General features: G+C 36.6%; 1 protein-coding gene across 1 annotated transcript; it reads right to left on the reverse strand.

Moving 5' to 3' along the window:
• Window positions 1–219: 219 nt before the first annotated feature.
• LOC145778107 (alpha-aminoadipic semialdehyde synthase, mitochondrial-like) lies at window positions 220–18,504 on the reverse strand. Its single transcript, XM_082589522.1, has 23 exons — window positions 18,183–18,504; window positions 17,355–17,462; window positions 15,834–16,010; window positions 15,288–15,440; window positions 13,377–13,523; window positions 12,865–12,943; window positions 11,947–12,074; window positions 11,504–11,679; window positions 10,926–11,048; window positions 8,821–8,932; window positions 8,579–8,644; window positions 8,291–8,358; window positions 7,168–7,295; window positions 6,278–6,407; window positions 5,803–5,913; window positions 5,256–5,364; window positions 4,863–4,939; window positions 3,599–3,833; window positions 3,163–3,258; window positions 2,905–3,020; window positions 2,437–2,528; window positions 1,568–1,744; window positions 220–1,367 (listed from the first exon to the last, which is right to left on the reverse strand). Exons 1-23 carry the CDS (start codon window positions 18,309–18,311, stop codon window positions 1,255–1,257), a joined length of 2,850 nt encoding a protein of 949 aa, XP_082445648.1. The 5' UTR covers window positions 18,312–18,504; the 3' UTR covers window positions 220–1,254.
• Window positions 18,505–26,206: the final 7,702 nt, after the last annotated feature.

Raw genomic sequence — 26,206 nt, forward strand, 5'->3', positions numbered from 1 at the left:
TTCAAACTTTAGAGGAGGGCTACGCAGTGCGCACCCTTTAATAGTCGTCCGAGAAAAAAATGTTTTGGATCGGCTGCATGTGATCAAAATCCGATCTGATTAGACCCCAAGCATTTTTAATTTCAAAAATCGTGAAAAAATGAATCACCTTATTGGAGAACCCTGTTTAGCATTTCGAGTTGAACTAATATTCTATGTAGACTGTAGACTCCATTTCACAATGTAAAGTTTATTTCAAAACAAACTACCTTGATAAATTTATCTATAAAATCAAATTGCAATAAGAGATAAGCGACAGACTTCAATGATGTAAAACAAAGAAAACTACAAGCACTATTCGGTCGGTGTGTAATACAAGGTGCAAAGCTTCGCTGGTGTAAGTGGTGTCCGACGTTTTCTTCGTAAACAGTTCTTCGTAAAGCAATTCTTCGTAAGCAATTTTTCGTAAAACAATTCTTCGTAAACTTAATTCTTTGTAAAACAATTCTTCCCAAAGCATTTATTCGTGCATGCAATGGAGATTTGATGTATACGAAGAAATGCTTTACGAAAAATTCTTTTACGGATTTCATTTCACCAACAACTGTTTACGAACAATTGTTTTACGAAGAATTGCTTACGAAGAATTGCTTTACGAAGAATTGTTTACGAAGAATTCGCCTATAACCGGTGTAAGTTATGCAATGAAAATGAAGAGGTGTGTACATTCAGAAAGAGCAATAAGGATAACACAAAGCTGGTCACAGCAAACATAACATAGGTAAACGCATCATATTCAATGCAAAGAAAACAGAAACCACTTCCTATCAATGCGATTGTTCCAGGCAGAAATGAAATTAAAACAGCACAGCCTTGCAAGAAAAATATGATAAAAATATAAAGATCTTCACCTTAGTTTCGTTCAGCGATATCGTGCTGACTCGTTTCATAAACGCATAAATGCAAACAGGGAGACAATTCGGGGCAAGACGCAAAAAAACAACTTCTAATAGATAAAAGTGCTCTACTAGATTTATGAAAACAAAAATTTGTAAAACTTGAACATATTCAAAATTCTTAAATAGGCAAATACACTAATGTAGTATAGTCTGCCAGCATGCACAACATTTTGCTGGGATATTATATCATTATCTCTACTAATTAACATTATTTCAGTGATACGACTGTGTGTTCAAAATAACAGAATCCAGACAAAAGAGAAACCTATGCACCACAGCTTGATTCAAAAAAGCGTGCCAGTCGACCCAAAGACATCTAACGTACAACCCTGGTCTTTGAACGGATCCCAAGTCGCCGAAGTTCTTTAAGCAATGGTTGGTATATAGACTGCTTGAGGGGCGTCACTATGCCTTTGTCTTGAATCTTACCTGAAGCAAACGTAATTCATTGTCAAACAAGCATCACGTGATCATCAGGCGTGTCAATACAAAATGTGTCAAAACAAACATGATAAGATCAAGTCAGTTTTTGAGAGCAGATGAAAATGATCTTATTTCCTGAAAACGTTTACCAGACAATCGATTAACAGCACATTTCATGATGATACCGCGGTCACGTGATCACTCACCAAGCAGAAGCATCCTAGCCGCGATGGCGCAGGGGTAGCCCACGGTCTTAGCCATGGCGGTGTACTTTTCCGGGTCGCCATACTCTACCAAGTCGACGCTGTGCTTCTCTGTGCGTCCGCCCTCAAACTCGGCTTCGATCTCATGCCGCATCACGACCATGTCCCTCTCGTCGCTTTCTGGAGGCCACAAGAACAATTAACAAGGCGGGTGTTACAATAACATGCATCGTTTTCGGTAGGGAGTGTTAGAACCATCATATTGTGTGACGTAAATTGACGTTGAACGTCAACATCAGTTATAGATTGACGTTAAGCGTCACATTTGAATGCGTATCGGAGATGAAGAAAAACAAGGAAGATAACGTCGTGTCGTACTAGAACAGCCCGTTACCGATTTTCTTGAAGTCGATAAAACGAGAATTGACAACAGCACATTGAAAACAAACATTCAATTGAAAATACAAGCATTGGGATGATAGTATCAGCTCAATTGTAACAATTTGGTCTTTGTGGCTCATTCTCTTCACCGCAAAGCATTCAGGAATGTATGAAGTATGTTGGCGAATATTACTTAAAGAACCGATAAAGACTATTCCCGGTGTCCGAGTGTTTGGTTTCGTGTGAAGGAGTTTGTTCACCAGCTCAATTTTCGGATCAAGAAAAGAGTATACTTCCACAACACACAAGAGTAACATTGCGTTGACGATTGCTCGTACATTCTGCAACGTAATTCACCCACACTACAAAGCAATCTTTTGCTAACATAGAACTTGTGAATCTGTTGCTGGTTTCATTTCCTATATTGATAAAATATGTTGTCAATGATCCTAGATCAGCACATATTGTCCTAAACCCTTGCGGCAACTTACCATAGGCCAGTTGTGATGATAAATGATGAGCTAGCGATGACATTGGGTTTCCAGCAGCCTTGTTGACAGGCACGTCGCTCAGCAATCCCAATCTGAAAACACAGAAGACATTCGTCAGTGTCTAGAATTGGAATCTCTTCCATGGCGTTTGTTTACAAGTAACTTCACCCACACCGATATTGTGTAAGAAAGTGTTTGAAGGGAAATTGGGAAAACTAGGCGCTACCAGTGGTTATTTAGGGTGTCCGCCTTTGAATCGGTAGACATGGGTTCGATGCCTTGTCGGGTCATACCAAAGACTTTTTAAAAAGTTGTGCTGAATCTTGTTTCTGCTTAACATTCAGCAAATGAAATATATTTAGGATAATAATATACCCGCTGCACCTCCCTACGGTTGCAACGACACTAAGTAAAAGCAATTGGCAATTTCGTAGCTTCAAGCACACTAACATTTAACTTAAAAATTACCCCTCAACGGCTTGTAATCTGCTTTCGCTTCGGCCAACTGCTTCGTAGACTAAAGATTTCAATTCTTGATCGGAGACGTTTTCTTCGGCTCCGAGAAGCTTTGAAATGTATTGTCTCTGTCAAACAAGAGGGAATTAAAACTAAGATACTTTATATGATAATGCATTCTAGAGGTATTTTCGATATTTTTAAGCGTTATATACTATATTCCCTTTGTTGACGAAGTGCAGTTGTTTGACAGATATTTAGCACACTCACCCATGTGAAGCTAGTAGCATCATTACTGAGCAAGGAGCTAGGTTCTTGATCGACCAGACCCAGATTTTGAAGGCCAATAATGACGTCAGCATATCCCTGTGAAACGAATTGTTTGAAATGAAAGATGGTCACAAAAAAAGTAGAACCGAAGCTTGATTTATGCTGTAAATATTACTACCAAATGTCTATCCTCTAAAGTCTAAATATTAATTTTCGTTAAGATGACATTTTTTGAATACATGTATTGTACTATTGCGACTTTGGAAAATGTTTGTACGTAAAAAAAGAGCGCTAGCGTTGATTGCACACAAAACAAAATGCCACACGAGCCATAACGTCATAAACAAGATAAATTTTTCTTACATTTTCGTTTGTGTTACGCACGCATGACATTTTATTGCATTATATAAAAGTAGTCAAGTAGGTGGCACTTTACCTTGTAGCGCAGGGTACCGCGCAATATGCTGTGAGCCTTGTCCAAGCCATAGTCTTCCTTGTATACTGACGAATCCCTGTTGGGTACTCCCTCCATGTTGAAACCCGGCATGAAATTAATTGGGAGAAGCCCCTCTCTGTAATTTGCACCCCCTGCTGGATGTTCAACAACTTCGCCATTTAATAAATATTTGGAAGGGGCAAGGGTTACCATTAATACTCCCATTGGGCTCCAGCTGGAAACAAAAAATAAAACACATTGGTATAAGATTTTTCAAGACTGCATAAAGTAAGCAGACATCTAAGCATCGCAAAAAGGACAGATTCTGTGGGTTGGGAAGTTGCTCTGTAAAGATTTTTTTCCAAACACATTTTATGTCTATCACCAGCTTTATGGTTGGTTGGTTTTGAATCTTTATCCTCTGTGGTATTTCCAGACGTTTAATATAAAATAAACAATAATAATTGTAGCGATAGCCAACCAAGTGAGAAAACCATTTACCTCTTGTTACTTACTAATGTTATGATTTTATTTATTGTCGCTCTACAACAGCTAAGGTCTTTTAGCGACAGGGCTCATTTTTAATTTATATCAGGTTTACGATGTTATCACATTATTACCCGACTTATTCTCACTGCGCTATGCAGGATAGAACACAATCGGTACCGTTTTTAAAGTCTTCGGTTTGACCCGACCTGGAATCGATCTCAGATCTACCAGCACCAGAGCCGAAGGCGAAACCACTCGGCCACTGAGCTGGCTAGTTACTTACTGATTCAGTGTATAAAAGCAACGCAATATATAGTAAGAAAGAAACGCGAAACAATCAACTAAGGAACGTGGTACAGAACGCTCAATTGATTACACGCGCAATGCGGTAGTAATCAATTCCAACGTCTGTACCAGAAAACGCTGAACTGTGATTATGTAGTGACGCTGGTCACGAGTTACATATATTCAACGTAAATAAAATGACGACTATAACATCCTCGGACTGAGAAAGTCTTGATTGGTTATTCCTGGTAGTTTCGCATACTTGTAAAGGCTCTTGACGCAGGGAGGGCTACCGAGATTGACAAAGTGAAGTTTTCCGATTGTTGAAGTGTTGTTACCGGGAAATTATTCCATTTATTAGGTGCCGCTGAATAGAGAGCAGTTCTGAAATGCGTTGCTCAAGCGCACACCCCGAGAGTCGAACCAGCGCCTATCATTGCCTCAATCGTTTAAAAAGCATAACAAGTGCTTCAAATTTTTCTAACATTACCTGAATTTATAACGAAGAGGATTGTTTGCAGCTTCCGGCGCCGGCAACCCCCCGCACCAGGATATGAAAGATTTGATCTGAAAGTCAGTACGAATTTAATCGATGCAAAGTCGAATGTTACCTTTCCTTGTTTAGACTCACTACGTTACGTCGAAAACGTCTTGTAATCGCAATAAAAATACACGAAATCAACGTAAGAAGCCAAACAAAACTTTAATACATTCTTTCTGGAAGCAACGCAGCATGAGCGCCTCGAGTGTTCACGAGTGTTCACGACTGATTCTAATAAAAGATTAACGTTATTTTTTAAAGGAGACATTGAAATTTGAATGGAAAATCACTTCAAGCTTTGCTTAAAAACTAAATCAAGGATTAGTGACAGAAAGAAGATACCTCTCCATTCCTGTCGCGTATATCTTGGAAGCACTCCATAGCCAACATGTGGTCAATGCCCGGGTCCACACCACATTCCATCATCACCGTTATGCCAGCATCTAATGCGCTGAAGAACGTTTTTATTGCTTCACAAATGTTATGAAAGAATTAAGTCATGTTTAAATGTAAAGTTATCCAAGCTTTAAACTTAAAATATAACGGTTGCGTTCGGATATCGAGACAACAGTTTTGAGATCTTGAAACAGATATTGTAACGTTTGATTGCTGATTGTCTTTGGCTGCTTTGGCAGAGATAAACAATTAAACATACACCCACTAATCTACAGTTATTAATTTCAAGGGTATTATCTATTTTAGAAATGAATACTTCGGATAAATCAATCATACGACTGCATTGCATTACTCATCGGTTAATTATACTAGCATAGCTGAAAGGATGGAGTCGAGGTTTTTTTAGTTTTTTTTTTAATTGCCAGAAACGTACTGATTGCATTCTGAAGTGAGTGCCACATCATTCTTGAAGGTTTTCACTTGTTCCACTCACCTGTGATGAAACTCCCTCATAGCCGGGGAAACGTAACTGGCTGTGACCAGATTTTTCTTGTTTGCGATGCAAAGTTTTGTGACGTCAGGATGAAGAGTATACGGCAAAAGACTAAACAAGAAACATCCGCTGATATCACACAACTGCCAAATGACGTGAAAAAAATTCAAAGGAAATACTACACCTGCTGTGTTGCACAACATTTTGTGAAAAAAAAAACAATAAGAAGACTGGACTCGGGCAAATTGATACATTATTTAAGTGTTGATTGGGAATTGTTAAATGTTTTAAAGTTGGACTATCTGATGTAAATTTTTTTTTTGTTTTTTCTAAACACATCAGCACCTGAAACGAAAGCCACAAAAAGATTTGGAGACATATGAATAGTTTTTGAATCCTCCAACACAAGAAACAGAACTATGGTTTTTGCAACAACATTATTTTGACGTTGACATGCGTTAAAAATGAGATGCACCTGACAACGAGGTCATGACCTTTGACGAGCTCCTCCAAACGGTCAACTTCACGGATAACATCGAGCACGATTGGACTTGTGTGTTTGTACTTCCCGGTGAGCTTCTCAGCTTCTTCACTCACAGCTGTCACTGAAATGTAATCGAAACCTTCCTTAGCAAGATCTTTCAGTTTGTTATAAGACAAATAAACCTTATGAATGTAATGGTATGATATCTTATGTATGGTTAAAACAGTAACTTGTTTAACAACCTTTTCTAAAGGAAAAGAGGTAAACAAAAACGTAAACTGCTTCATCTCTTGAAGTGGTTAGTGGGTCCGCCTTGGAATCCGGGAGACATGGGTTCGATGCCTTGTCGGGTCATACCAAAGACTTTTTTTAAAAGTTGAGCTTAATCTTGTTTCTGCTTGGCATTCAGCATGAAATATATTTAGGATAATAATGTACCCGGCTGTAACTCTATGCGGCTCATTGTCTGCTTTGTAAAGCGCCGAGGAGCAACATATATCTGCGATGGATACAGCGCTATATAAAGCACAAACACATTAATATTACACAATCGCTCGATGGAGAAGTTTGAAGTTGGCTGCTGCTTTGCAATGAAATGCACACGACAAGATTTGAACCTTTGACGTTTGATCATGCCCTAACTTTGTTCACACAGGCCTGTGGTTCATTGAATGAATCGACAGGTCGGACAAGCTTTTACAGCAACAATGATAGCAATTTTACACTCACTACCCAAACAGCAAAATCCGTTATTTTTACATTAATTCAACTTCTAGAGACGTCGACCACCTCTGGAGACGTTGAAACAATGTAAAAATGACGAATTTTGCTGTCTGGGTACAATATCACCGAGTCAGAACTTCTTCTTCGTCCACACCCACCTACAGACACAGCAGTGTCGTTGTGTTTCGTCATGTAATCGATGACGGGATACGACACAAATCCTGCTCCAAGGACCAGAACCTTGTGATTTTCTGAAGAAGTTTGTGACATAGCGCCCTCTTGCGCTCTGCGAACACAATATGAAAAATCTTCTTGAAGAAAAGTGTCTATTTGACGAAAAGTAAGAGTCGATGTTGATTTATATCGATTGTAATATCTTGCGACAATTTACTGAACACTGCACTCATCAAAATAACATTTACAGTGCGCAGCTTGCACTGCGATCAAACAAAAACAGTTACGCAGGTGTTGCTTACAACATTTTTTTTACAATTTAACTGGTTTTTGGATTGTCTTGTTTTATACGGAATGGTCCGTTTCGGCGAGTTCCCTATTCGGTGAGAGCCCTATTCGGTGATTTTTTTTTTTAATTATTGGGTACCGTAGCCTAATTATCATTGCCGTTATAGGGTTAGGGGTAGGGGGTAGAGGTTAAGGTTAGGGTAGGGGTTAAGGTCTTATTTCAACGTTTAGCGACGTTAAAACGATGTAAAAGCGGCAATGATAATTAGGCTACAATACCCGATAATTTTCAAAAAAAAATTCAAAAAAATCACCGAATAGGGCTCTCACCGAAAAAGGCTCTCACCGAATCGGACTCACCGAATAGCAGCAGACCCTGTTTTATACAGCACGTTCGAGAACGTATTTTAACCCCATAAGGCCCATTGTATCATATATGCAACATGAAGTTTGGGCCCTTGCAGCGCCCCTTTGATACCGCAAAACTTATTTACACTCGAGAACGTATTTTAAAGTTTGACGGACAAAATCGGTTATTTGCATAACGCATAATTTGTTTTATCGCATAAAAATAATCTCAAACCATCAATCATCTTTTGATAATAGACTTCGGTTAAACGCATATCGGTTTATTGTAAAATCCGCTTAAATAAAAAGAAATAAAAGCAATTATTATAAACTTTTCAGCCTCATTCGCGTGATAATGCACACGGCAGGTGTCGATTATTGAAGTATAAAGGTTAACGACTTTAAACAATTGCGAATTTTAACAGCTATTGCTTGAAACCTACCCAATATCAAAAGAAAACGTCAACTTACCGTTTCCTGCGCATCTGTTCAATGTAACGAAAGTTGGGCGTCAATTCTCCACCTGATGTGATGATAGCCTGGCACACAATAAGGACGTCATACGGACATTTTGTTTACCAATATCAATAGCATCTCAGCAAAACAACTGAAAGCTACTTTTGAACGAGACTGGTTACGTTTTTATGGCAGAAATACGTCTTTTTTCAGCTGATACCCAATTAGAAAATCATGTTGTATTGTAACAAGCATTTGCTGTCACAAACAAATCGAGTTATCTTTTAGTTTTCTCAAACTCACGTTTTTCACCACTGGAGATACTGTCGAACTGATCTCTTCAAATGAAGCTGAAGAATCACATTGCGTCTGAAAAATTCACAAGTTTGAGCTTTCCACAAAAACAAAAGCCATTATGGAGTGTCCGTTATCCGAAATTGATACAAAGATAATTATAAAATTCGAGTAGTTTAGAATAACCAGTCATCGTACTGTTAAATATTGGTTCAAATAAAAATTATATAGTTCATGTTCACACGACTTACAATGTCCTTTATGTGAGGCAACAGCTGATCACCGAAAAATTGCGTTGCTTCTCTTGGCAGCTGGGCAGGCAGGTTGTCCACGGAACAGACGAGGATACCGGCGCCTTTCACGCTTCAAAGTGACGAAATCACATCAAAAAGTATTCTACCATAAGGTAAGCAAACACCAGGTAACTTATTGCAAACGTTTTGAATTTAGGATTATTTCAAATAAAGTTGAAGTTTCCGTCCCATAGAGCAGGGGTGTCCAAACTTTTTCCCAGGCTGGCCAGATTTGATAACGCGGAAGTGCCCCTGGGCCAACAACAGGGTCTGGCAACCTTATTTTGCATAAAGAAAGATGTATACATAGCAATATTGTTATTGTTATTATTGTTATTAATATTGTTAGTAAGGGGCAATATTGTTAGATGTATATTGTATATATCATAGCAAAATTAATGTCATCTTTATACAACAAAACAATATGCAGGTTAAAGTAATTTGTTGTATGCATATCACGGGATACGATAAGTTAGGCTAGGAGCGTAGTCAGGGGGGGGGGGGGATTGTCCCCTGAAATATTTTCTATAAACATTTCACTTTCTGTTACAGCATCATTTGACCGAGTTTTACTAATGATTTAAGCTGAAAGTGGTCTTCAAACGCGCAATTTTAAGGTATATTTTCAAAATTTCCTGGAAGAGGTCCCTAGGCCCCCTGTGGGTGATTCGCTTTCGCCAACTCGTTGACGGGCTCATTAACATGTGCAATAATATTTATTTGTCCCTCCCTCCTCAATTTTTTGCTGGCTACGCCCCTGGTTAGGCTGTATAAGTTATCTGCTTTTCCATCAGAAATTAACACATCCAGTAACATTGCAAACACACAGCTTTGTTAATGTGAAGGATGAAACTGACGTCTTAATTTTAATAACCAGGTCGAGTCTCGACCGAGGTTAGTGATAGACCAGTGTAAAATATCACGTAGATGGAAGTCCCTCAGCTTTGATCTCAAGCGGTTCTTGTTCAAGTTTATAACGGAGAAAGTCTGCTCACACAAATATGTCGAGCCGAATAAGCTCAACAATTTCTTTGCAAACTTTCGTATGTATGGAAATTTGTTTTCATCCAGCTGCATGTTAAAAGGCAAGAGTATTATTGCAACGAACTGTTCTCTTCGGTAAAATTAAGAAAGTTCCGATTTTGATGCCAACTGGCTGATGAGGAACCCAAGTTAACGTCAAAGTTATTACCAACAGAATCGTTCGTACGAGATGCTTAACTTGTACGTGATTGCGAGAAGGTGTCAAGCATTTCGAGCGACAATTTAAAAATAAATAAAATTATCGACTTATCGTTATTTACAAACAATCTGGGTGCGTAAAATACAGGCCAGAGGATAAATTTTAAACAATTTGCAAACTATTATTTATCAATTTATATATATACACTTTTTTCGAGTACAGTACACATGAATTTTTCGCCGTTAAAAGCACTAGCTGACGTAAAATTGGAGAGATTGTGAAGTAATTGACAAACTACATCAACCACATTTGCTTACAATAACTATATTCAACGATTGATGAACGACTTCTGGCATGCGATCTGAAGATGTGATAGGTGGTTATCAATTGCCGAGCTATTAATTATGGGAAATATCAGGCGCGACGAATAACGTAAAAATTTAATCTACAAAGTTTATCATTGCACAGTGCACACAGCTTGTCTTCGAAATAACACTAGACTTGGACGATAACTAAAAAACTAAACTTTCATTTTTAGCTTTTCCATTTCGAGTGAAACCATTTCGTGCGAAAAAATTTCATGTGAAATCAGATGCACAAATTTTGCGAAAACGATACATGCTTTTTATAATTTTAAACATAAAAAAACAACATTTGCTTGTTCTTATATACTTTGCCATAAAGAAGCAAATTCTTTACACTTAGACTCGCTGCGATTACAAACAACGCTCTGCCATCAATGCATGCAACAATCAGTCGCTCGGTATTAGCCATACAGCAAAATCTGCCATTTTTAGGTTGATTTAACGTCTGCAGACGTTGAATCACTGCAAAAATGACAGATTTTGCTGTCTGCATTGTTTCAAAATTTTGCACATACCCATGGTTAGTCTCCATTGCAGTCGCATCGTAGACATCAAAAGGTGCGTCTATACTGGTGCAGTCGGTCATAAACTCCAAGGAGCCGCCTGGATCAGCGGACACATCGGATATAGCGATAAGTCTGAAAGAAAGATTTGGTTTAGTAGTTTTTCATCGTATCTGACCTGATCTCCGGTAGTTGAAGATTTAGATTAACTAAGAGGACGGGAAGGCAAAGAAGGCAATCATGGAATCCACCTCCAAGCGTGTCTAAGTGTCTTAGTCTTACCACAGACACATGCTCTCAAGAGTCAGTCATTTATTTTTGTTTGGATGTAAAACAGAACGTACATAAGAAAACGAAAACATACACATGAGACAGTGCAGAAAACCGACGCCTTTCGAACGTCGCAGCTTTGAGGGCAAAAGCGAATAGATCATAAAAGCAACTCTTGATAATTTCATTATCTGCTAAAAGAAGTTGTATTATACATACATATTACAAAAAAAAACTGATAAATCACAAATAAAAATAAAAACTGTTTTAAAAACTTCTGAATTGATTTTATGTTTTTATTGACTTTGACTTTTCATTACCTGTGTGGGAGTCTGGGGCATCCAGGAGAGACGCCACCAGACATTCGCACCAAAGGGGATATTTTGGGTGAATTTGATGATTGCTGAAGGAATTCCATGTCAGAGATGGTGAGCAGCCTTGGGTCATTCGGCCGCCACACTATCCCGTTGATGATGCAAGAAGCATATGGCGCAATCTTTAAAATAAAAAGCAAAGTGAATTTCAAGATGAAAAACTAAAAAAGTTTAATGCAAAGATTGGTCTCTTTTACTCTTGCAATAAAACCATGGGCTGCGTTGCTGATGAGGGTGATATATTGACTCTAAACGTATTCAAAAGCAATACAGATTAATAGTCATTTTTACATTGTACAATGTCTGCGACGTTAATTCAATGTAAAATGACCGATCTTGCTGTCCGGGTAGTTTATATTAGTTGCGAGTGAGTGGTGGATCAAACTAACTTCTTTAGCGAAAACAGATTCGTAGATTTGAGGAAAAGCAAAGTACTCCTGCATGTCGTATCCTCCATCGGATATCCTCCTGAGATGATGATGCAAGTCCACGACGCATCCATACACAACTTTAGGGTCTAATGGAAAAAGAAAACAATGAGATTATTTAAGTAAAGACCATTGGCAAAGAAATTATTCCTTTTAGAAAAATTCGATAAAAATTTCCAAACCCCTGTCCTGCCATATAGACCGGGTCACAGGTTTTGAAAAATATAAAAGTGCATCACAGACACCACGTCCGCGGTTTCAGGCAAGGTGAAGTGACAGGCCGTGGGACTTAATCTGCTTGTAACCACTTGAGTCGAGCTCAATTGACTACAAACAGAAGATACAGAACCATTTCTGTCTCAATATGAGCAAATGGGTTTCTCTTTCTCAACGGCCTGAAAACTGATTCGCGGGGAACAAAGCTACTGATAAATTGATCATACCATCCTCAATCGAACTTTTTCAGTTTATAAGGCACCAAACAGAATGCAGATGTAGCAGTGCAGGACATCGTGATCTGGCTTTGCAACAAATGACCCGACCTTTAAAAAATCAGTCTCACTCTCAAACGAAAAAATAATTACTATTTTTCGGGAAATAATTTTAAAACTTGTAAAATGACGACCTTTCGATTGTTTGTAAGATTTTCAGGCAACTCCACGGAAAGATGAGTTCTATGTTTCAGGTAACCTTAAAAACTCCCCATAAAAATGGATAGGAACTATAATACACAGAGTGGTCTGTGACTACACACTTTTAAAATTTGTTGAATGTTGACATAAGAACGAATCGTAGCGGAGTACATGGCTCGATAACTAGGAAACCAACACTGTAAACAAGCATAGTTAACCTACACAAAAGTTTTCAAGAGAAACTCACCGCCATGTTCGGCAACGTCCTTCAGCTCATGAGGTTCCACATACAAATGGGGAAGCTCTCGAAACACCTCTTGGGCTCCCTGTGATAAGTTACAAACATGTAAAACAAAACTGTTTGGGAGTAAAATGGCTAGAACGCTTGGTCAATGTAATCATAAAATAAAAAACCCAAAATGTAGTTGGTAAGCTCATGTGCAGAAACGTTTCAAAAACTAGACTGTTTTCATCTTCAGTGCTATTGTATAAAAGCAACCCCTGGTGGTCACAGTTTCTGCTCGCGTTCTGTTTATACGTGGAACCAACAGACCAACTGCTCGAAAAGATCCAGCCAGAAAAATCCGTCATTTTTACATTGATTCAACGTCTACAGACGTTGAATCAATGTAAAAGTGACAGATTGACAATTTTTATTTTGTCTGGGCAGAGTACACTGTTGTTGGACAAGATACTGAATGACAAGCTTGAAAGTGAACACCGATACATCATTCAAGATTAAGCATCTATGGTGCTGACCTGGGAAACATTTCCTGTGCCTGTGAAAACAAATGTCAGTGGCCCAATAGACTCCGGCATACGTCCCAACGATATTTCATAACCAGCGTCCCTGACTGCTTGAAATGCTTGGCCCGACGTTCGGTAATTGTGAGCAATTCCTATGTGCTGGAAACAAAAGAAAACTAAGATTATTTGTTGTTTGTTTGATGCAAATAGATCAAAATTATAGTTATCATTACATTAATCCTGCGCTTTTTCAAAAGCTCTTCATTTGTTGAGTGTAGAATAACAAAATACCTTTATTGGCGTTTAAAAGACATGTAAATAATACAATATAGGCATAGCAATTAGTCACTAAAATAAAAGATAGGTTAGCAAACTGGTTTAATACAGGTAGTATAGCTTTAAAAACAAAATTATATTATATACATCAAATATAGTTATTACTATCTGAAGCCTTTACAAATTGTTTCACCTAACGGATCATCAGAAGGTCTGAAAAAACATGCAAACAGTAAAGATCGATAATTCTGAAAAGATATTAAATATTACAACTGTAATATTACAACTGTAACTGTAACTACAACTGTAAAAATATTACAACTGTAATATTTAATATCTTTTCAGAATTATCGATCTTTACTGTTTGCATGTTTTTTCAGACCTTCTGATGATCCGTTAGGTGAAACAATTTGTAAAGGCTTCATATAGTAATAACTATATTTGATTTAATTCGCTCTGCTTTGCCTTTTTGCTTGGCATTGAGCACTTTTTGTAGTATTAATAGTTTTCATTGTTTTTATATTATATACATGTGCTTTGAAATTTCACGCCAAGAGTACAAGGGAAAATTAGCAATTTAATAATAATTGCAGTAGTTAACTACTTGCAATTGGGCAGACATTTTGAATTAGAACTAACAGTGTCTTTGAAATTGGAAAAAATTCAACCAGTTTGCGATGGTTGTTTAGGACGAAGAAGATACAATTTGCCACATGACAGTGACTCCAACATTAGTAAATCCAACTAACACCAAAAATAGCACAAACAAAGAAAAGCTTTACCTAAATTTAAAATATGGTTCCTTTGAACTGTGCCATTGATGTTGTACATACAATGTACATGTGCCGGTTCAACAAATGTACCGGTAAGCTGAAACGTCACAATCAAATCTGGTGTCAAAGGAAGGTACACAGCGCGAGTAATTCAATATTGTAAGTCGATATAACAAACACCCAGCCTTGGTCAACTGACTCAACTGGTAGGCAAGAAAGTCAAAATATTTGTGATGAGCGGGTAAAAACAAAATCATCTATTCTATCCCAAATGATTCTTAGTTGTCACATGAATATAGATAACACATAACTTTTCAACCAAAGTTGCACAAAATTTTCTGGATAGGCTAAAGAATTCCAGAGCACGCCACCTGACAAAACAAAAGATGCCTAACCTGAGCCGCTATTTCATCGAGAAACGAGGCTGTAGCAGACAACGGAAACATACCAAGCAAATTTTCGAAAAATAAAGATCAAACAACCACAAAAATTGCGGGGCACTGCACGACAACAAGAGCGTTGGCAAGAGTTGCAAATCCAGCATCTGGTTATGAAAGGATGCATCGGCTTGTCAGATGCAAAGACTTACAATACGCACGCTATATATTATACACATTGCACGAAGGAAGCATTTGACTACGCATTCGTATTGATAATTTCCAAACCTAGTTTATCATCAATTACCATTCTTTCACTATATTTTAGTGTGATTAGGCTAATTTAAATCTAAATGTATATACCTATCATTCATTTTAACATTTCAAATACAGTCATTGACTGATGATGCAAGGAAGTTAAAACTGAATATTATATACTTTAAACATCTTGCGGAAATTTTAGCAGTTACCAGAAGAGCAATGTTTAGATAACTTACTATGAAAGGGGTATGGTGTCCAATGGCAAGTAACCTCAAACCTATACCATGGAGAATATCGATCATGCCAGCAAAGCCGGCATACTGTCCAAAAGCAACAACTCTCCTATTGTTGGCTTGTTCCATCTTTTCATAATCAATCAAACATATACTCTACAAAGATATGTAAAGTTAAAAATGTGAAGAAAGTTTTACAAAGCAATAAAGCATTTTACAAAGTTGGTCAGTGCAGCAATGTAGTTTTAGTTTCGTTCTATTCACTAAATTATACTATGCACTTGAAGTCCGATACATAAATATTTTACACAATGTTCATTTGTTTGAGCTTCGTTTGTTGCGTTCTGGAGTTGAGGGTAAACAGTGACAAGCACTCAGAACAGAGAAACGAACTTCCAAATTATTATTAACCGAGCAAGTTATTCTGAAATTAAGCAATGGGTTGATGATACTGATAGAGTGTAATTAAATGATGTCGCTACTTAACAATTATGTACCGGTATATGTCATTTATTATTGAAATTTGAAAAATCCTTCTGCTTGAATCACCTTTTTAAGAATTGCATCCAGCATAGGCATGTTTTCAGGCTGAGCTTTAATCGTATGGGAAAAGAAAACGTAAGTTTTATCAGGGATTAAGCTCTCGACGGGAACTTGCTTCACACCAAGAATAATTGAAGCTTCATTCAAATCTTCCTCAATTTCAGCTCCAACAGAGACATATTCCTTAAGCGAAAACAAAAACAGAAACTTGTATAAGGTTTTATAATAACAAATATTATAATACTACAAAAAAGTGCTCAATGCTTAGTGAAACAAGCCAAGCAAAGCAAATTACATCAAATATAAAAATCTAATCTAACACCTCTAAAAGAGGTTTTAGAAAGAATAACTATATTTGAGGTAAGTTTTTATAACAATATTTCAACCTCAGATTTTTAAAGTAATAGCAAAAGCAACACATCCTTACTTCCATTGAGCGAACAACAGTCAAAGTGAGCTACGTTTATCAAGCAATAAATTGCCGGCATAGTGCTTAAAAAGTAGGCTACAATGAGCTACAGCAAAATTGTTGACAAACCAATGCATGTATGCTTTCCAATTGCATTCTCACAAGTCATGGTAAAGTATTGCTACAAACAAGATGTTCAATAGTTCTTGCACAGAAAAGTAGCTTCATATCAGGTCAAAACTATTATTAAAGATTTTATGCAAGTAGAAAAATCATTTAAAGAAAATTCACATTCAAGCATATTATTCTGTCTATTAATTGTCATTCGTCATACAAGACAAGCATTTGAGATACAACTAGTGAATGAACATACCGTATTTATCCGTGTATAAGTTGCAAAATTTTGCACCAAATCTTGCCCAAAAAGGCTGGGGTGCGACTTATACACGAGGGTGCGACTTATACACGAGGGTGCGACTTATACACAAGGTTCTGAACTTCTGACAAACGAATGCTACAGACCGCGCGTTAGCGCTGCTATTAAGCGTTTGTATTTTGCGTGCGAGCATTTCCATCAATCTCGATGGGAGTGAAGATGATTATCTGTGGGATCACCAGGATGATGAAGAGGGTGAAGAAGAAAGTAACGAAAAAGACATCCCACCTTCATGGGATGCAGATGAAGAAATGCCCAAAGAACAATGGGACAAACTATTTGGCATCAGTGAAGATGAAAACGAGTTTGAAGGCTTTTAAAATTTTGATTGTTGTTTTTCAATAAAATTTGCTTAAACAAATTTTGTACCAACATTTGAGCCAAATTTTGGGGTGCGACTTATACGGGTCTGCTACTATTCGGTGAGTCCGATTCGGTGAGTCCGATTCGGTGAGTCTGATTCGGTGAGTTTCTAACTTCTAACCCCTAACCTTAACCCCTAACCCCTAACCCTAAAACGGCAATGATAATTAGACTACGGTACCCAATAATTTAAAAAAAAAATTGAAAAAAAAAAACGTTAAGGGATCGGACTCACCGAATCGGACTAACCGAAACGGGCCATTCCGGACTTATACATGGATAAATACGGTAACTGTGCAGTTATTAAACATCAAGCCACCTGCACAGGAAAGGCTCTTTTATTTGCAGGTTGAACAAGAACTTTAAAACCATCATTGACTAGCTTTCTCACATGGGCAGGAGCAAGAGGTGCTCTTCTTTCCCAAACCTGACAAGAAAAAATAATACTAATAAACTATAAACAAATTTTCTTCTTTCTGTTTTACGTTTCATTTCTTGGATGTCGAAGTAGGATGTGGTCTGGTAAGACACATTCTAAGTTTTCACTCATCACAATCATAAACAACAATAAATTGCGAGTTAATTGAACATACAAACAAAACAGTTGTCAAACCACTCAGCATGTGATTGTGATAATTCAGCAAGTACATTTCAGCTAATGAGATTTGCATGCTCACGTGGGACGTGCTTGGCCATCGCTTGTCAAACTCATCTTGCTGACTTAAAACATGCCATGCTCAGTTTCATCATTTGCCAACTTTAGCCAGTTGCTAAAATGTTGCTAGCTCAGCTGTCACTTGCTCAACTGCCATTTGCTCAGTTCACAACTGCTGATTTGTTGGAGACTCAAACAAAACAACCAAAATATTATAAATGAACACTGAACAGTTAATAAAACATAGCCTACACAACAACTAAAAAGTAAAATAATGTTTCTGATGACTTTAAGATCTACTAACGTTTGTAATTTGCACCAGTAGAACATCTCATATTATTTAATTTAATGCCTGGTGAACAGCCTCATTCAATTTTCAGTATTATTTAGTTTGTAATTGCAGTTGATTTATTAACTAAAGTACAAATTCATGAAGTTAATAAGGTTAACATATGCATAGGCAATTAGAATTACTGATTTCATAAAGCTTACCGCATTATCTTCTCTTCTAATGGCAATCACAGGTTTTGCAGATGAATGTTGTCTTCTCATAGCAAGCCATGGTCTTATATTTTTTAGTTTTGCATTAATTGATATCAAATTATTAATTGAAGAAATCATGTTATGCAAAAAACCTTCTGTAAAATAAACTGAGAAACAGTAATCGTTAGATTGTTTAGACAAGTACGGTAGTTCTTAACCTTTTTGTATTGGCAGACCTCTTTTAGTACCGTACCCTTGAAGCGGTTACGGATCACCTCAAAAGTTTTATCTGAAAGTTTAACAGATCGTGTCTCCTAAAGGAAACAAATTCTTCATAAGTTCTGAAGAGAAACACTTAGAAGAATCTCACAATGCACTTATGACAATTGATGAATATATGTTAGCCAATGATCATTATGTTAGCACACAGAAACAATGTCCTGATTTAAAGTTTTTCTATACGGTAATATTGTTTTTTCTTCCCCCCTTTTTTTTTTTTTATTTGTAATCAATTTTTTGTTGTAATCACAGTGATGGCAAAACTGTGAGATGTGAGTGCTAATAAACTGCTGACTAACATTTGCATTTCAAGCATGGCAATGAGAGTGAAGAGATGTATATATATAAATTAAACACAATCAAAAAAACACTTCAGAAAAAAAAGATTATGTAGATCAAGTTGAATTGTTGCAATTTCCATCTTAAAACTCCTTTACGTCGTTTTTGTACCAGCCTGAAATTTTGAAGAGTATATATACATTTAAATAGTGTACATTTCAAAGTGCCTGTCACATTTTGCTTAAGTGGAGTTAGCCTTGGAAAAAGTGCCTTTGGCAGACATCTAAACGTTGTTGTAAAATTTAAAACAAAAGTGCCAAAATCCACTTCAGAATGTCACAGATTTCATGACACCTAACAATTGTCGTTTTAAAAGTACCAGTATTTAAGTTCTGTTGTAGACATAAGACTTTTGATTTGTAGTCAATATTTGTTTTCCAATGCTTAGATACTGTACCGGTACCTAAAGGCATTTGTGTCACCAAAAGAATAAAATTAGTGCCACTTACACTACAGTACACCAACTCCACAGTAGATTGTCGTTAGGGGTTTGGGTACAAATTATAATTTTGGTATAGTAGCTTTGTGAAATCAAGAACAGAAGAAACAAGCAACAAAAGGGCATTTATCATGATAAAAGCTGACTTTATAATTCAAGTTATCAAAGTTTCATACGTAGTACAGTAGATTTAACTACTTAACTAGATGTGAAAAATTAAAGACTTTGTAGCAGTGGTCATCAACTTAATAACTGTAATTTCAAGGATTTGTTAAAAGTTTAAAATAGAAAAAAAAAAATTGTAGCATTTAACCTACTTTATGGTAACCTAAAATCATAACAGTTTTTACTTTTATCTTGTAAGATAGATTTGATTTTGCACTATAACTGTAACATTAACAACACTTATCGGTCAGTCAGTGGAGACTTGGTACTTTTCAAAGCAATATCACTAAAGAAAAAAGCGATTCACACCTTTGAATCTTTTGACTTTTTCTAAAAATTATAAAGCCTTGGTAGAGAATTTGCATTTTTGAACCATAAACAAGCAAAACAAAGTAACTTTAGCGGGTTTAACATAATGTGGCCCATTACACACAAAACAAAGTATATAATATAATGACTCAAACGTTTTCGATAAGTAGCCTATAGTACCGTGCATGTGTCTTGTGTCCTCATCAGGACTTAAATCAGCAATAGACATACAATGGAAAATCGTTAAGATAAATTAGACTTTGCACTATAACAATACTCTGGACTGAGATTCGTTTGCTCGTTTTTTAAATGACGTATGCATGTGAAACTTTTCACTAACTGCAGACAGTGCACACCGTTTCGGCCTTCCGGCCACCTCAGTGCAGTAGGTACGCTGGTATGGCCATGTAGATACATACCTTCATGTGACATTTTCCCATTTGTGGTACGAAAGCTCCGAAAATGGTACAACTGCCAACCTTGCCAAAGTGCTCAAACTGCAAGCAGTGACTCAGTGAGCTTTGCGCGATGTATCAGCATTTAGCAAGGTGTCTCCAGCAGCAAAGTGCTCAATCGGTAGCCACTTTAACAAGTCGAAATTCTGCCACTGAAATTGATTAGAACGAAACCGCCAACCAATCACAAGCTACGGTTTAAGTGACGTAAAAAATGGCGAAAAGAAGATGATAGAAAGCAAATTAAGTGATGGATTTTCTGTCAGCTGGTTGGCTTAGGGGTTAAGGTTAGGGCTAGAAAGTAGTCATTTCATTGACGCGGGTTCGATTCCCACTACTGCTATTGCTCTTTTTCTTCTGTAATTACCAAATAAAGTTCAAAACAAGCATTAACTCTCTGGATGAGTGCGAGATGGATCACAATTGGACGGTAGCCTCTTATAACATGTTCTGATTGGTTGGCGGTTGCATTCTAATCAATTTCAGTGGCAGAATTTCGACTTGTTAAAGTGGCTTCCTGCTCAATCGGAGTAAGCCAGTGTTGCCAGACTCCAGTTTGCTCACGACACCATTTCAACCACAACTTCAGTTCAGTTGTTTTTATTTCTGACCATCATATCAAAACAATACACGTCAGCATAGCAAAGGTCGAGAAAAGGGTAGAAGCGACAAAACGCGAACGTTAAAACGTGCTTGAGACCGAAGTAAGTTATTGAGTTGAAAGAAATTTGGCACGGTCGCAACACCTTCAGAAAAAGTTAAGATATAATGGGAAAATAAAAAAAGAAAATGTTACAAAACAAAAACAACATATATTTAGGCTATAGCTTTATTAGCCCACATAGCTTTAGCTGATATATTTAAGACTTGTATGGACAGTTGCTATGAAAATCGGCCATGGTGCGTTATCAAGAGTGCTGATGGTCGTAAGGGGAACACGTCTTGATGCGTTTAGCTCATAGCAAAGAAGAGCAAGGCAGGCAAAGAAAACCCCACAAAGAAATCCTACCACGGGCAAAGCCATTTCAAGCGCAACGCACCATAGGCCTTGCACGACTCACAAAATAGATAGGCTATAACTTGACGACATGAAAACAATGACAAAAACAAATAAAACAAACTTGCAAAAACAACATCATCATCTTGCGGAAATGCAATTATACCCAGAGAAGTTATGTCTTGAAGATAGAATTATATAGAATTATACCAACAAACCAAACCAAACCAACCAACCAACCTAGAATTATACCAACGCCCTAAATTTTCTTAGAAATGTTAGAAAAGTATTGGGAAAAACAAAAATTTACATAGCAAAGAACAAAAATCAAACAGTTACATGTAGGCTACAACACGGCCAATAGCCTACAGTATGATAGTTAGGTGGAGAAGCTAAAAGGTTAAAATAGAAATAGTTTTTTAACAAATTAACATTCCATTGTTCTAATAAAAACTGTGCAAGAGCCAACAAGCCATGTCTATGACCTTAACTTTTTGTATAAAGAGTTTTACGATTAATTAATTTGTTGGTTGGTTTTGAGTCTTTATCCTCGATAGGTTAGATAAGTTTGAAAGCCTTATGCCTTGATAGGTTATTCCTGGTAGTTTTGCGTACTTGTAGAGGTTCTTGACACAGTAGCAGATCCAGAGAGTCGAACCAGCGCCACATGATTTTGAAACTTGTTCGTTCAAGCAGTCACACGTTAACCAACTGCTGAGCTATCGGAACGGACTACTCATAGTGTAGCAGTAGCATACACAATTAGCGGATAAACGTAGTTCTTATTAGTTCAGCAATAAACAAACTCTCACAACTCAGCAGACAAGAAAGACTCAAAGCAGCATAGGCGTAGCCAGGGGGGCGAAAGGGGCCATGGCCTTCAATCAATCAATCAATCAATCAATGTTTTATTTGTCAGTAACAGGAACATAGGTACATGTTTGAAATATGCAATATACACAGTACAAAAGTTACACAAGTTCCCATACCGACAGGGAGACAACGAGACGACCATACGGTCTACTAGTCAATTGCCACCCTACGGAAATTACGATTTTGCCATTTAAAATAAGCTTACAAGAGAAAAACAATAATTGAAACGTTCCCGCGCTTCAACAACAGCATACGCACAAAAAAAAAACATATTGATGATAACGTAGGCCAAAACACAAAATTCCATGAAGCAAGCAGAGAATAATAAAGTTTCCGAAGCAACTGACAAGTTGGTTTCCATAACATATCACTTACGATGCACTGTAGCTTTGTAAAATTAACGTTTTGATCTCTTTTTTGAAACAATGAAATGATAAGTTTTTTAGCCTACTTGGAACCTCTGACCAGAGCATTGGTCCCAATACCTGCATGGACTTCTTGCCAAATTCTGTGTTTGATCTGTTTATAAAATAATTGTTGCCTGTTTGATATCTTGTGTTATGCTGATGAATAGATGAAGCATTTGTAAATAAATCACAATACGTAGACGGATACTCATTCATATGAACTTTGTACATATGTTTTTTTATTTCAATGTTATGTATGTCTTTTAGTTTCAAGATGTTCATTTTGAAAAATAAAAAATTAGTGTGAGCATAGTAATTTTGTTTCGTAATTATTCTTATAACCTTTTTTTGTAATTTTATTAATGGATCCAGTGCACTGTCACAGGCCTTTCCCCAGCTTGAAATACAATATTGCAAATGACAGTAAATCAAAGCGTGATACACATCTTTTAAAGTGTCTGTGTTGACATAATTTCTGAGTTTAAGCAACGCCCATGAACCTTTTGCTACTTTTCCGCAAATTTTATCTATGTGATATTTCCATGTTAATTTGTTATCTATGTAAACGCCAAGGTATTTTATTTGATCTTTTTGTTGAATGCTTGTGTTACCAATGTTAATGTTAAAATGTTTTATGTGTTTTTTATTTGTTATTAGCATGTATTCAGTTTTTGAGAAATTTAATGATAATCTATTAAGCTTCAACCAGTTGTAAACTTTTTGCATTTCGGCATTCACATTGTTCTGCAAATTTATTTCACATTTGTCGCTCATCGTAAGATTGGTGTCGTCAGCAAATAGTTTAACATTCATGTTTGTTGAATTTGGTAAGTCATTTATATAGAGCAAGAAAAGAAGGGGTCCCAATGTCGATCCTTGGGGCACACCGCAGGTAACCTGTCTTGAGTTTGAAGAGATTCCATTGACGACCGTGTGCTGTAGACGATTGCTGATATAGCTTTTTAACAATTGTAATGGAAGGCCCCGAAAACCGTATGTTTGCAGTTTCTGTATGAGAATAGTGTGATCAACTGTGTCGAAGGCTTTAGCTAAATCAAGAAATACAGAGCAAGTTGTATCTTTATTATCTAGGTTAGTTAAGATGTTATCACAAACGTTTGACACAGCTAACGAAGTGGAATATTGTGGTCTAAATCCATACTGATGTGGTGTGATCAGGTCTTTTTTTGTTAGATAATTGTACATTTGTTCATACAGGCATTTTTCGAATATTTTGGTGAAGGGGGACAATAGTGATATGGGCCTATAGTTGGAACAATTTTTCCTGGAGCCACTTTTGAAGATTGGGGTAACTTGAGCGACCTTTAGTACATCAGGATATACACCTTTATCGATACACTCATTGAATAAGTTGGTGAGGAAAGGTGCGATTATTGGTGAGGATAGTTTGACAAATCTTATAGGTATTCCATCATGTCCCGTACTTTTAGAGACAGAAAGATTATTAAGATGTTTTAATACTTCTTCTTGATTGACTGGTTTTAGGAAAAAGGAAAATGGGACACTTTGCAATTTCAATAATGAGCCAGGAGACGGTAGAGGGATTTTAGATGCCATAGAAGGACCAATTTCTGTGAAATAATCATTAAAACAGTTACTTATTTGTGCAGGGTCAGATATTTTTTCATTGTCAGTGCTAATTATTTCTTCTGGTATGTGAGCTGTGTGCTTATGTTTGTACTTGATGATGTCATTTATGGTTTTCCATATTTTTCCAGTGTTGTGCTTGCTTTGCGTAATAAGAAAACTGTAATGCATTTTTTTTGCTTGCTCTTTGGTATGAGTAAGTACATTTCTGTACTTTTTGTATGTTGCTTGTGCAGAAGTGTTTGTTGGGTCTTTTATTTTTAAGTGATATAGTCTGTTTTTAGTTTTGATGGAGTTCAAAATTCCTTTTGTTAGCCATGGTTTGGTCTTGAGTTTTCTTTCTCTTCGAGACAACAATCGTAAAGGTGCATGCTTGTTTAAAGTGTCGTTAAAAGTGTCGATGAAATGATTAAATTTGCTATGAACTGAATCATTCCTTTCTGTGTATTGGTTGGTCAAGCTATTTTCCAGATCACAAACGAATTCATCAGCAACAAAGTTTTTCATGTTCCTTACTTTTTGTGTATATTTTTCTTGTTTTGGTTTTACAGAGTTTATCACAACTACAATAGGAAAGTGGTCAGAAACATCGTGAATAAGAACATGGCATTGAATTTTATTTGATTGGTCGTTGCTGTATACATGATCGATTAAAGTTGAACTTGTGGAAGTTACACGGGTTGGGGATTGTACTAATTGATTGCAGCCTAAAGAGAGAAACGCATCACAGTAACTTTTTACAGCAGAATTTTTTGTCTTTGCTAACATATCAATATTAAAATCACCACAAATGTAATATTGTTTTTTGAAATTATTTAACGAATCAATGCACTCACAGAATTTGGTTTGAAACTCAATTAACTTATTTTTGGGATGCCTGTATACTACACCAACTGTGCACTGTCTATTGTTTGATAAAGTAATATCCACCCAGAGATCTTCACATTCCTGTAAGTTTAGACTTAAATTATTAATTTGATTATACTTTATTGAACTGCTTACGTATAGCCCGACACCACCTGCTTGTATTTTAGCATCAGTTTGTTTGTTATTAAAGTGGACAAAATTATAGCCTTGCAAGCTAACAAAATGCAATCGATTTTCATTCAGCCAGGTTTCTGACACAGCAATAAGGTCCGGTGCTTCTTGCATTTCGACAAGCAGTGATTCTAATTTTTCAAAGTTGCCAACTAGGCTTCTCATGTTTACATGTAAAATCGATAGCTGGTTCCTATTAATATTGTTAGTTAAAGAGAAGGAGTTTTTTGAATAAAAATTTTTACAATCCGCAGACATTGCCACAAACAAAGTATGACCAACAGATGAATACAAAACCAATAACGCAGGACACGAAAGATTACAAAATGACTTTACAACAAAACAGATTAAAAGCAAAATCACCAACACCTGCATTTATAACTTGTAGTCAGGATAATCAAAGAATTCACTTATGTGTGACGAAATAGGACGGTGACCAACAAGCACCGAAAAAGAACAAATAACAAGTCTGGTTTAAGTGGTGTAAGAAACACTTTAGAAAATAAACAAAACACTATTATTGCGTTATAAAATATTTAATTTAGCAAGGATTTTGGAAATTGACTAAGTAATAATTTTAATTTGAAACTAAGAACTAAATTAAATTACGGTACTTTAGTTGATGAGAGGTAACTCAGGGCAAAATTCCGTCAAGCAGTGATATAGAATCAAATGAATTGTGTTAAAATGACCTGATTAAAATATGCAGCTTAAAAAGAGAATTAAGACTGGCGAGGATAATGGATATACTTAGTAGGCTACGTAGACGTAGCCTAAGTTAGTCGGTTTATGATATCGATCAATGTCGGAATACGAATTGTAAAATACAGTACGAGAAAAAAAAATACGAGTTTGGAAGGTGAAGATTTCAAAAATATTATTATTACGTCACAAAGGATGAAACTTAGGGGAAAAATATTAGTCAGTCTTGACCTAGCTGAATCTGATTGCTGTACTTCAAAATTGTGTAGAACTACAAATTAATAGAATAACAAACTAAAATTAAACAAAAAATGGAGTGGTAGCGTACAATAAACTGTCCAGATTTGATCTTTTTTTCTTCTGAAATTTGATTTGTTTCCAATAAATTAACCTCTTTGGTGTTGATGGTTGAGCTTGTGCTG

This window comes from Aplidium turbinatum, chromosome 10 (genome assembly GCF_918807975.1).
Source record: "Aplidium turbinatum chromosome 10, kaAplTurb1.1, whole genome shotgun sequence".
Lineage (NCBI taxonomy): Eukaryota > Metazoa > Chordata > Ascidiacea > Aplousobranchia > Polyclinidae > Aplidium > Aplidium turbinatum.